Source organism: Macrotis lagotis, chromosome 1 (genome assembly GCF_037893015.1).
Source record: "Macrotis lagotis isolate mMagLag1 chromosome 1, bilby.v1.9.chrom.fasta, whole genome shotgun sequence".
Lineage (NCBI taxonomy): Eukaryota > Metazoa > Chordata > Mammalia > Peramelemorphia > Peramelidae > Macrotis > Macrotis lagotis.
In genome coordinates this window covers 688,112,376-688,124,963 of record NC_133658.1, presented here as the reverse complement: position 1 = coordinate 688,124,963, position 12,588 = coordinate 688,112,376, and the positions used below count along the sequence as shown (strand labels likewise).

General features: G+C 36.1%; 1 protein-coding gene, 1 non-coding gene and 1 pseudogene across 3 annotated transcripts in view; 2 read left to right on the top strand and 1 right to left on the bottom strand.

The window, feature by feature from the left end:
- Positions 1-12,588, top strand: part of SCRN3 (secernin 3) — a 45,574-nt gene that overhangs the window by 29,618 nt on the left and 3,368 nt on the right. For both annotated transcript variants that reach the window (XR_012474263.1, XM_074215684.1), the window contains exons 6-7: positions 4,769-4,931; positions 5,296-5,476. Coding sequence is in view for 1 of the 2 variants with exons in the window: in XM_074215684.1 (XP_074071785.1) it covers positions 4,769-4,931; positions 5,296-5,476 (344 nt within the window). In the remaining variant the exon portion in view is untranslated. The remainder of the gene's footprint in view (positions 1-4,768; positions 4,932-5,295; positions 5,477-12,588) is intronic.
- Positions 6,064-8,142, bottom strand: LOC141510201 (small kinetochore-associated protein-like; annotated as a pseudogene).
- On the top strand, positions 11,033-11,139 carry LOC141510382 (U6 spliceosomal RNA). The gene has a single exon (XR_012474877.1). It is a non-coding gene; the product is annotated as a U6 spliceosomal RNA (small nuclear RNA).

Here is a 12,588-nt window from a genome sequence, read left to right as displayed (position 1 = left end):
TTATTTTTTTTCTTTATTATTTTTTCTTTTTTCTTTTTTATTATTTTTCTTTATTGTTTATTTTTGTGAACTTGGACACTCTTCTAGAAATTTGAATAGAGTAATCACTTAGAGTTGTTGTGCTAAGGGATTGTGTGTCCTTATTTATGACAGTAAACTTTGGCTTATGAATTATAACCATCAGACACTATTACCTAAAGGTCACTGTTGAAGTGTAAAAGAAGAGGAAATGTAAAGGATCATAAGTTATTAGGGCAATTGAAGGAGGAAGAAAAAGGGCTTTGAATTCATCATCTACTTTGTAATGTGTTAAAATTAAATTGTTTAATTATAAATTAATTAGAAAATGAATTTTTTTAATACATAGGTAGTTATTTTTTTTTTAAAAAGTGGGTCTTAATTTTTTTATTTTTCTGTGTGGAAAGGGCAATCCATTTAGCTCACTGTGAATCCTCAAGAGAGGAAAGGCCTTTCTCCTCACATGAGCATTCAATTTTCTTATAATCATTGTAACTTTTCTTTAGATTTCTGTAGACCAACACTTCTATATTTCTTCCAAGTGTTCCTTCATGGTAGCTATTAACTGTGCTGCATGTATATCCAAATTGCAAATACATTCACTCCTGCATTTGAAATAACTAGTTTAAATTGCAATGAAATTGCACCCCTGTGTTTTTTATTCATTTTACTGAACCCTTCTACCACAGCCTTAGTACTTATTCAGTGCTTGCCTAGTGGATTACTTATGGCTGTCCTACTCTTATGATCATGTAAATTCTTCCTTCATTTTGAGAATTGTAGGTTTTGAATAGAGAAGACATTTTCATAATATCTGTATTATAGCAGAGTTATATTTCTGACACTGTTTTCATTATAAATCCTTATTTTCAGGAATTTAGATCTCAACCGTTTTAAAATCACACTGGGTGTTCCTGTTATCTGCCTGATTCATAGGTTTTATTTGGTGTTTTTGGTAGTTGTTTGGATTTTATCTTTTAAAAAAACAGACTGAGTTGATTTTTGAAGCTGCCCTATCTTTTTGCTTTTTATTTTTGATTTAATGTAAAATTTAGTAGAAAGATTATTTAACTTGTGATAGGGTCATTTATGGAGAAAAATTAACTATTTTCTCTGCATTTTAAAGCCATCGTTTAATGAAATGTATACATGCATAGTGAAATGTCAGGAAAAATAACTTGGCACAGAAAGGAAGAGGTTTTAAGAACTTCAAATTCTTTAAATTTACTTACTTGAAAGGTGGCGAGGTGGTGCAGTGGATAGAGCACCAGCCCTGGAGTCAGGAGTGCCTGAGTTCAAATCTGGCCTCAGATGCTTAATAATTAACCTGTGTGTCCTTGGGCAAGCCATTTATCCCCAATGCCTTGCAAAAACCTAAAAAAAAAATTACTTCATTATATATGTAGGAGATTAGTCCAGTTTAAAAATAGAGATTTTTATAGTGGAAAAACACTGGCAGAAACATTGTTGTAATGGAGTTATTCAGAAAATGTATTCAGTATATGAGACTAGTTGGTCATTATCATCAAAGGTTATCCATACCCTTGATCTATACAACAAGTGTTGAACATCCCATATGGATGAACTCTGAAATTCCTTTATCTGTTCATAATCTTTCATAATTCCCCCCCCCCCTCTCACAACTCCACACCTTGCTTTTCATTCTCACCCTGACATCTAATGCATGTTCTTCCCTTTCTCATCTTGATTTCTTGATGAACCAGTTCAAATTTATGCTGTCTTCTTCTCTGGAAGCTTTTGCCCCTTTGTCCAGTTGAAAATCTTGCCCTGCCAATCTTCAGTTTGGATAACTCTCACTGTCTGTTACCTTTGCCTTCACATACATATTGCTAAACAAAGCTGGAGAAAATCATGAAGCCATGTTGACTGGGTCCACTACTAGTTTATCTTACATAATCTCCACTGGGCCCTCATTGGAGCAAAGCACTTCTTTTACACCTCCTTAGTCGATTCACTATTCCATTCATCAGAGTGGCTTTTCCAAATCTTTTCTTCCTCTCTAAATCTAGAGTTCTTTTTACCTTTGCCTTTTTTTTTTGCCGAGAACCTTGCTCCTTCTTCTCCCCATCTCATCTCACAACTCTCAGATGTCCTTTGCCACTATCTCCTCCTTCACTTGTTTCATATGTATAAGTAGATCTTCTTTTTGCCACAGTAAATCTATCCCCATGCATAAGTGATCCCATCACATCTCATCTTCTGCAGAAGTTTGTCCCCTTTATCAACCCTACTCTCTCATTAATTTTCATTTCCTTCTTGTCTATTGGCTGCATTTCCACTGCCTGCAAATAAACCCATTTCTCTCTCTCATTCTCAAGAAATCCTCATTTGATCCAACCATCCCTGCTAACTCATATCCTATATTTCTCTTCCCTTTCTAGCTAAACTCCTTGAGAAAGTTGTCTACCTTCTTAAGGAGGGTGGGGCCAAGGCAGGAATTCCTGGAAACTCATTCCCCTCCCAAACTACAAAAGTTGTCAGATTATGATTCTAACCAAAATTGAGAGGGGCAGAACCCACAGAAAGACTGAGTGACACCATTTCCCAGTCCAAGACAACTTAGAAGTTCCATAGGAAAGTTTTGTTTCACCAGGACTGGGGGTTGGAAAAGCCACAGCCTCAGTGTGCAGCCGGCTGTGGCAGAGGGGGCAGTTTCCAGACCTCCTGGCCCAGAGATCACCTGCAACAGCTTGGTGAGAGAACTCTGCCACACCAGAGTGAGTGCAGAACAAGCACCATCCTCAGAGCAGCCCTAAGGTGAGAACTTGCAGCAGGAATCAGGGAAGTCAGCCTGCACCTCCAGAGCGCAGCCCACAGATGGTAAGGGGGTGGGGGAGACTTCAGAGTAATCTCTGCTCATCCTGGGGCAGGACTCTGCTGTTTGCCCACATTTAGATTCAGGTTGCAGTTTGGGCTTCCATACCACCATGGCCAAGCAGGGACTCTCCTCACAGCTCCAGGGCAGAAGGGAGTCCCTATATCAAAGCACAGGCAAGAAAGCAGTCAGAGCCTCTCATAAGACCTTGGAAGAATTAAAGTCCCAGTGGGATGTCCCCCAAACCCCTCCCCGCAAATTCTTGGAAGTGTGGTAAATCAATCATAGACTGAAGTAATGAGCAAAGAAAAGAAAAAGAATCTGACCTTAGAAAATTACTTTGTTCCCATGAAGATTCAGAAGATGAAAAAAATCAAAGCTTCTGTATCTAAAACCTCCAAGAGAAATAGAAAATGGGCTCAGACTATGGATGAACTCAAAAAAAAAAGACTTTGAAGAGCAACTAAGGGGGTAGAGGAAAACTTGGGAGGAGAAATGAGAGTGATGCAGATAAATCATGAAAACCAAGTCAGCAGCTTGGTAAAAGAAATACAAAAAATACTGAAGAAAATTATATATTAAAAACCAGTTTAGACCAAATGGAAAAAGCAACACATAAGGCAAATGAGGAGAAGAATGCCTTAAAGAAACAGAATTGCACAGTTGGAAAAGGAGCTAAAAAAGCTCTCTGAAGAAAATAACTCCTTCAACTGCTTAATGGAACTGAAGGAAGCCAATGACTTTGCAAAAAATCAGGAATAAAACTATTTAAAAAAAAAAACAAGAAAATGTGCAATATCTCATTGGAAAAACAACCAACCTCAAAAACAGATCTAGAAGAGATAATTTAAAAATTATTGGGCTACTGGAAAGACATGACCAGGAGAAGGTTGTCTACAATATGTGCTTTCATTTTCTTTCTTCTTCTTCGCACTTCAGTCTTGCTTCTGACCTCATTGTTCAACCCAGACTGCTCTCTGTAAAATTAACAATGATTTAATTGCTAAATTTAAAAGCCTTTTTTCAATTCTCATCCTTTTGACCTCTAATTGATCATCCTCTTCTCCTTGATTCTTTTTTTTCTCTGTGGAGTTTTGTGATACTGATATCTGCTGGTTTCCTCTGATTACCTGACTATTGCTATTCTATCTCTTTTACTACATTTTCACTCATGTCATGGCCTCCCATTGTGGTAGTGCTGGAAGCATTACTGACAATCTTAAGGAAATTATCCTATTTCTCATGGTTCACTTTTATTACAAACATTGGGGCATTAGCAGAAGGGATAAAGATAATAACCCACTTGGCTCTCCCTTCCAGTGAGCCCTAGCCCTTTCTATAATGGTAAAGACACCAAGGAACTCTATAACATGCTTGGCTCCAGCATCTCCCCATTTAATACTGATGGTATCCTGGAAGATGGCTTTTCCATTGACCGTTAGCTTTCCATTCTCAGCCTTGATAGTGCCCATGAACTTGCCATATGTGGAAACATATTGAAACATATAAAGCATGCATTTATAATCAGTGAAGGGGTCATTGATGGCCACACATCTACTCTGCCTGAGTGACCAAGTGCCCAATACAGCCAAATCCATCAATTCTAATCTTCACCATCTTATTTCAGGAATACAATTGACTAAAGCAGTGGGTCCTACCAGCAAACTTGGGAAAAGAGCTGAGAAAAGGGCATTCTCTTAAGCAAAAGTGTTTGAGTGTTTGGCTTGAGTTAATTACAAATCTAATTCTAACAGGTTTTTGTTTTGGCTTCTGACAGGATGATTTAGGAAAAATAAGTCTTATATAGGTCTGTGAAATAAATTGCCATAAAGTACACAGATTGGAATTAGGATGTGTTAACATAGATGCATAACATAGATGCATTACTAATTTGACTTTCAAATTTCTCAATAGGAAATATAACTTTTGAAACAATGATGGAAATTCTCCGAGATAAAAAAAGTGGAATTAATATGGATGGAGAATTTCAGACTACTAGTAGCATGGTTTCTGTTTTGCCTTCAGATCCCAGCCTTCCATGCATTCATTTCTTGACAGGAACCCCTAATCCTGAAAGGTATAGTCAGAGGTGGGGGATTGGTGGGCAGGGAAAAGAAACTTAACATTTAGTTAAATTAATATCATTTTAATTTTAATGAGATAACTAATTTTTAAAAGGTTCAAAATACAGAATGTTTTCTTGTAAATATTTAGTGTCTCACCTCTATGAATATATAATTGATAATAGTGAATTCTTTGTTTCTATAAGAAGAGAATTACCTTTTAATATATTTCAGTTATAGAAATTAAATATAAATTTATTAATGAAAACTTTCCTAGAAGGAGTAATAGAAGAAAATTAGTGTATTAAATACTTTGTACATCTTGATTGCCCGTACAGTAATCAAGATTCTGTTTGTTTTTTTTTTTTTTGCTTCCAGATCTGTTTTTAAGCCATTCATTTTTGTACCAAATACACCTCAATTACTAGATACTGTCTCACCAACATTTGGACTTGAAGATCCAGTTAAAAAGAAGCCACGTTTTCAGAGTAAACCTGACAGAAGACATATTCTTTACCTCAAACATGAACATGCAATGGAAGTAATGACTTTATATGAGGTATGAAAATTCCATTTAATTCAAAAACATTAATTAAATGTCTACTATGTGATAGGTCTAGGTGTGATGGTTGTGGGATGCCAAGTTTATATAAGATAAAGAATCTGCCATAATAGAAGTTACAGTCTGTTTTAGTGTCCTCAAGATTCAGTTAATCTGAGTTTTATCCATAGTCAACAATTTGAGTTTCAATTTCTTAAGTGGGCTCAAAAAAGAGTTTTATTAAAGCACAGGAAAATGGAATATTTGTGACACTTTTATTCAGTAAACTTTTATTATAGTTCATCTCTTTTTTATTTGTTTTTTATTTATAGAAGTATTTTTATTATAAGAAAATAATAAAAAAAAAACCCAAACACCAAGTGAGTTGGACCAAAATGATGACAATAAAGAATCATTCCAAGTCTTATTATTCTATTCAGTTATTTCAGAAAGATAATAGTCATCTACCTGTAAACCTTCCCTCTTCTTTTAAGTAAATCTCTACAAACTTTTCAACATTTAAAATTTCCAGGCCCCAATCTGGGAATGATACTTCTTGGATGTTCTGATAAGTCATTTCAATTTCTGATTCTGCCCACAAGCTGAATTGCTATTTAGTTATTACAGGAAGGCTACCCAAAGGTCTGTCCTCTCCTAGTTGGATCTTAAGGTTATCTACCCACAGATGATTCACATATCTGACTACTTGGACAGCATTAAGTTTCTTTGGCAGGAATATTTTTCAATATAAACTAAGATTATTTTTTTCTGAAGGTATTTTAGTTGGGAGAATGAGGGAAGTCCTATTTTAGGAAAACTTAAGAAAATGTTCTTATAGTTTGACCTAAAGCTTAAGGAATGTTCTCCTTTTTCCAGATTGCTAACATTTGTTTCATTTTCTCAATGGTGATTGTGAGTTCATCTTTTTCACTGTTAAATGCTTCCTGTTTTTCTAGGAAACGAGCTCTTTCCTCTTCATTTATCTTCAATTTAGCTTTCAATACCTGTAACTCCTCCATTCTCTTTGTAGCTATCTGGTTAAAATGCTTCAGTTGATCTTTCAGTTTTCCGAAGACCAACGAAGACTCCACTTCCTCTTTGACTGTTTCTTGCAGGTTTCCCAGGATGTTTGCCTGGGTCAATACTGCTGTTCTCCAAAACTGCCAAGTAGTTCTCCTGAGATTTTTTCCAGCAATTCCACCCTTTGAGTCAACACCTTCACCTCTTCCTGACTTTCAGTTAGCTTCACATGCAACTGCTTGTTAACTGCCTCTAACAGTTGGTTCTTCTCTTTGAGTTCTTCCTCATTTCTTTATTTACTTAAAGGTTTGTAACTCTTTTTAATGTTCTTCTTAATATCAGTATCCTTAGTCTTCATCTGCCTCTGCTTGGTGGTTTTGTACAATTCATTCTCTGGGCCTGTTGAGTTGAGTGAGGGCCTTGTGGAGTTCTACTTCTTTGGATCTCTGGGGTATCTGACTCTTAGAAACAGCCTGAGAATGGGTCTCCCGGATGCTCACAGGCTGGGTCCGTGGCTCCCAGTCTGGCCGCCCTCTCCTTCACCCACCTCCCAGACAGTCTCAGAAGCCTCTGGCAGTGCGGGGGTCAGTTATTTCAAAAATTACAGTTCATTTCTTACTTTAAGTCATATCTAATCTATGTCTTTGAAAAGCAAATAATTTAGTCCATTATCCCTCATTATCACATTAAAAGGAAATATTGAACAAGATAAATTATTCCAATGTGAGCATGTCATTTATGCACCTTACAGTTGGGTTCAAAAATGAGCTTCACAAATATAAATTGTAGGAAGTATGGTTGGATAATATTTAGGGTTTAGAGCTAAGATTAATATAATGGAATTTAATAGTGTGATATGGCAACCAAAAAAGCTTCATTAGTCTTAAAGTCTCATGAGAGAGATTGTATCCAGGACTAGGTAGATTACAGTTCCTCTGTATTATGTTTTACTCAGAGGGCATCTGGAATTCTGTATTTACTAATGGGCAGGATATTTTAGAAGGATATTGATAATCTGGGAAGTACCAAGTGGAAGGCATCCAAGATGGTATAGGGCTTTGATGTTAAGCCATCCGAGGACTAATGGTAGGTCGTGATTGTTTTTTTGAAGCATGTGAAAGACTGGTGTTGGAAGGGATTAAACATTATTCTGCTTGACCCAAGAGGGCATAACCAACATTCTGCTTGACCCCAGAGGGCATAACTCTGTTGTACAGAGAAATTACAGAGAAGCCCATTGAGGCCTGATGTTAGAAGGAATATTCTACCCTGATTAGCTCTCTCCTTGTTCATCTTGAAGCAAAAACTTTGACTATTTGGTAGGCATTTTGTAGATAAGATTCTTGCACAGGAACAGATTAGACTAGATAAAGAGATTAGAGTGCTTTGGATATCCCCTTCCAAATTTGGGGATTCTGGGAAAACAAGTTGATCAGTTAAGTAGGGGAAGAAATTCAGAGACAAGTTTTGATCAGAAAATTTGATTCATAGTTACGTGTTGACTGCCTATTTTTCATTATATCACTTAGTCCCTTTCTCATTTTAATTAAGCTTTGAAAATGTCTTTTTAGAATCACAAAATTTCAGTTGAACAAGACTTCAGAATAATCTATTCAAACCAGAACTCATTCTATAAAACACCTAACAAGTGGTCACCCAGCCATTGTTTGAGAAGAAAACCACATTCCCATGGCATTTCATTAGATGGCTCTAATTATTAGTAATTTGTTCATCCATTTTTTCAGGTTCTGTTCTCTGGAAACAAGCAGGTTAATCCCCTTTCTACTTGACAGCTTTTCAAATGATTGATGACAACTTCTACTGAAGTCTTCTCTAGGCTAAATAGCCCATTCCTACTTTCCTTGATGGTAAGGTAGATTTCTATACCCAATTGAGTGTGTATGTTGTTTGTTCTCTGAGCCAATTCTAATGAGAGTAAGGCTCGCTCACTCTCCCTCATCTTCCTACTTTTCAACTCCACTGCAGAAGCTTTTTCTTGCCTCTTTATGTGAAATAATCACCCCCATTCTACCTCTTTTCCCTTTCTCCATTCCTTTCTTGCCCATTAACTCTTATCTTTTTAATAGGGATAGTTAGTGGTGCAATAGATAGAGCACTGCTTGGAGTCAAGAAGATAGGAGTTTGAATCTAGCCTCAGACATTTGACACTCAATCTTGATGTTCCAATTCATTACTGATAGGAGAAATGTGGGTTGGAACAATTCTGAGGTACTACCTTATATCTATTAGATTGGCTAAATTTATCAGTCATTCTGATAAATATCTGGCCACTGGACTGAGATGGCTCTGGAGGAGAAAGTTAAGCTGATGACTTAGCACAGCATCCCCTCACTAGTTGCCAATTCACGTGCTTGTCATTACATCACCTTTCTGATATCATGGTCTCCTTCAAAAATGAAGGACAAACATCATCATCATCTCTTTAATACATTGTTCCTACAAGTTCAGCTCCCAACTGTGCCTTGTCTTATGTTCCCTTTTAACTGCCCTAATAAATGTAAAAGTTCATATGAATCATTGGCATTATCTTCCTATGCAGTAAAATAAGCAATTCAGTGCCATTATGATTTGTCTTTTCTTTGTTTACTTTTTTATGCCTCAATTCAGTTTTGTATTTCAAGATCAACTTTTCTGTTCAGCTCTGGTGGTTTCATCAGGAAAGACTGAAAGACCTCTGTTTCATTGAATTTCCATTTTTTCCCTTGAAAGTATTCAGTTTTGCTGAATGTTGATTCTTAGTTGTAATCCAAATTCTTTTGTCTTCCAGAATATCATATTCCAAGCCCTACAATACCTTAATGTAGAAGCTGCTAAATATTTTGTTATCCTGACTGTAACTGCATAACATTTGAATTGTTTTTTTTCTGGCTCTTGACTTTGGAGCTCTGAAATTTGGCTATAATATTCTTGACAGTTTTTAGATTTCTTTCAGGAGGTGATCAGTAAATTCTTTCAATTTCTATTTTACCCTGTGCTTCTAGAATATCAGGGCAATTTCCCTTGATAGTATCTTGAAAAATGATAGGCTCTTTTTTTTGATCATGGCTTTCAGGTATTCCAAGAATTTTTTTTTCCCAAGGCAGTGGGGTTAAGTGACTTGCCTAAGGTCATACAGCTAGGCATTTATTAATAAGTGTCTGAGGCCAGATTTCAACTCAGGTCCTCCTGAATGCAGGAGGATGCTCTATGCACTAAGCCACCAAGCTGCCCCTCAGGGCATTTTAAAATTATCTCTCCTGTATCTGTTTTCCAGTTCAGTTGTTTTTTTCAAGGAGATGTTTTATATTTTCTTCTAGTTTTTTCATTCTTTTGGTTTTGTTTTATTGTTTCTTCATTTTTCACAAAGTCATCAGCTTCCCTTTGCTTAATTCTGTTTTAAGGAATTTTTTTCTTCAGTAGCTTTTCTATTTGGTCAATTCTGCTTTTTAAGGCATTCTTCTCATTGGCTTTTTCCATTTGGCCCAGTCTGAGAACCAAAGATGTCATTTTCTTCAGTATTTTTTTGTATCCCATTCACTAAGCTGCTGACTTGGTTTTCATGATTTTCCTGCATCACTTTAGTTTATCTGCCCAATTTTTCCTCTACCTCCCTTGCTTGCTTTTCAAAATCTTTTTTGAATTTTTCTGTGGTCTGAGACCAATTCATATTTTTCTTGGAGGCTTTGGATGCAGATGCTTTTATTTTGAGGGAGTGGGGAAGTTAGGTGATAGGAAGGATGGAAGATTATGTGTGGAGGTAGTCTGATGCAAAATACTTGAATAGAGATAGAGTGAAGGGTGGAGGGGAATAAGATGGAGGGAAATAAAATTAGGAATAGTTAACTGTGGGGAAAAATACTAAAACAAATTTCTCAAACAGAGAACTGAGTCAAATAAAAATAATTCCATAACTGATAAATGATCATGAAGAGTTTTCAGATGAGATTGGCAATGCAATCTGTTTGAATCATTTTTTAAAATGTCCCAACTCATTATTGATAGGAGAAGTGTGGGTTGGAACAATTCTGAGGTACTACCTTAAATCTATTAGATTGTCTAATAGTACAGATGGAGAAAAATATTGGAAGATAAATATTGGAAGGCATGAAGGGTAACTGAGATACAGATGCATTGTAGGAGGAGTTGCCCAACAATTTTGTAGGGCAATATGCCCAAAGGGCTATAAAACCATACCTCCCCTTTGGCTTAGTGGTGCCACTTCTGGATCTATATTCCAAAAGAGACAAAATACTGGAAGAAAAGAACCTCTATCTGCAGAGTTCTTTTCTGATGGTGGGAACTGGAAATTAAGGGGATGTCCATCTGTTGGGGAATGGTTGAACAAATTGTGGTATGTGGTTGAGATGAAATGCTGTTCTGTTATGGGAAATGATGAACAGGATGCTCTGAGCAGATACAATGTGAAATGTAATTTTTACAAACAGCAATATTGCAAGATCAACATTCATTGCAGGATGAATGACTTACCTTTTCTCAGCAATGCTATGACCCAAGACAACTCTGAAGGACATATGATTAAAAATACTATCCTTCGTGCTTGCTTCAGCAGCACATATACTAAAATTGGAACGATACAGAGAAGATTAGCATGGCCCCTGAGCAAAGATGACATGCAAATTTGTGAAAAATACTATCTTTCCCAAAGGATGTCTGAAAATAGACTGAAGCACACTTTTTAAAAACCTTATTTTTCTTGAGGTTTCTTTTTTTGGGGGGGGTTACTTTTAGAACATGACTATGGTAATGTTTTTCATGACTACACATTTTTAACTCATATCAAGTAATTTATTTTCTCAATGAGGGAAGTGGCATAGGGGGAGAAAGGGAGAGAATTTGGAACTCAAAGTTTTGGAGGTGAATGTTGAAACATGTTTTTGCATGTAACCAGGGGAAAAATAAAATAATAACCAAAGACAAAATAAAGAATAGAAAAGTAAATAGCTCATTCTTTTATTTGATTCTCCCATGGCATGAATGCAAGGCCCATTGTGGACGCTTTCCTAGCTTATTGATATCCTCTTAAAAATGAGGCATCCAGGGGCGGCTAGATGGCACAGTAGATAGAGCACCGGCCCTGGAGTCAGGAGTACCTGGGTTCAAATCCGGTCTCAGACACTTAATAATTACCTAGCTGTGTGGCCTTGGGCAAGCCACTTTAACCCCATTTGCCTTGCAAGCAAAAAAAAAAAAACCTAAAAAAAAATGAGGCCTCCAGAACGGAATTCAACATCTTGGAAGTCTGAAGTATTGCAAAACTGTAATGGGAATTTATTGAAGCAAGTTTAGTGTATGATGCAAAAATTAGAATTATATCTCTTACAAGTGATCAACTGTATGTATAATTTATATTCATCAGAAGTATTTAAAGGTACAGAGCATAGAAATTCCACGCTAAGGGTATTCGTTGTAGACTTTAAAAGAGTACTAATTAATGTGAACTTTTTGGACAAATAATATTGAAATAACATTAAAAATTATGAATTTTTAAAAATATTTTAAAAATACTGAAGGCTACAGGTAGGGAAAGATTGTGTAGGCCTTAATTTTAGCTTTGTCACTAACTGGTTGTGGAATTTGGGGTAGGTTACTTACCATTTTTGAATTGTATTGTTAGATACAGTTTTATTCCTAATTTAGTTACTTCCAGTTGGAAAAATTTGAAATTTAGTTTCTTCTTTGCATATTTGTTTCATTCAATTAAGCATGTGTGAACTAAATACATTAGACAAGGCAATTAGTATGCTAGGCACTTGACAAAGAGAAGTAAGATATGTCCCTGATATCACTGGTAAGGGAGGAATGTAACAAAAAACCAAATATTAACTATTATAGTTAGAATAGAGTAAGAGCACAAGGGTGGTTCTAAGTGTCTCATTAAGTATGGCCTACCAAGAAACATATTTTACATTAATTTCAGAAAATGTTATAATTTTAGAAATGAGGAGCTGTACTTTTTTAAAGGCCACATTAAGAAATTTTTTTTCTCACCTTGCTGAAGAAGTATGAACTTAAAAGCTATCCTAGATCTCCCTCTAGGGCAATTTGTTTTTGTTGTCGTTATTGTCCTTTATAAAAGTCTAAATGGCAGC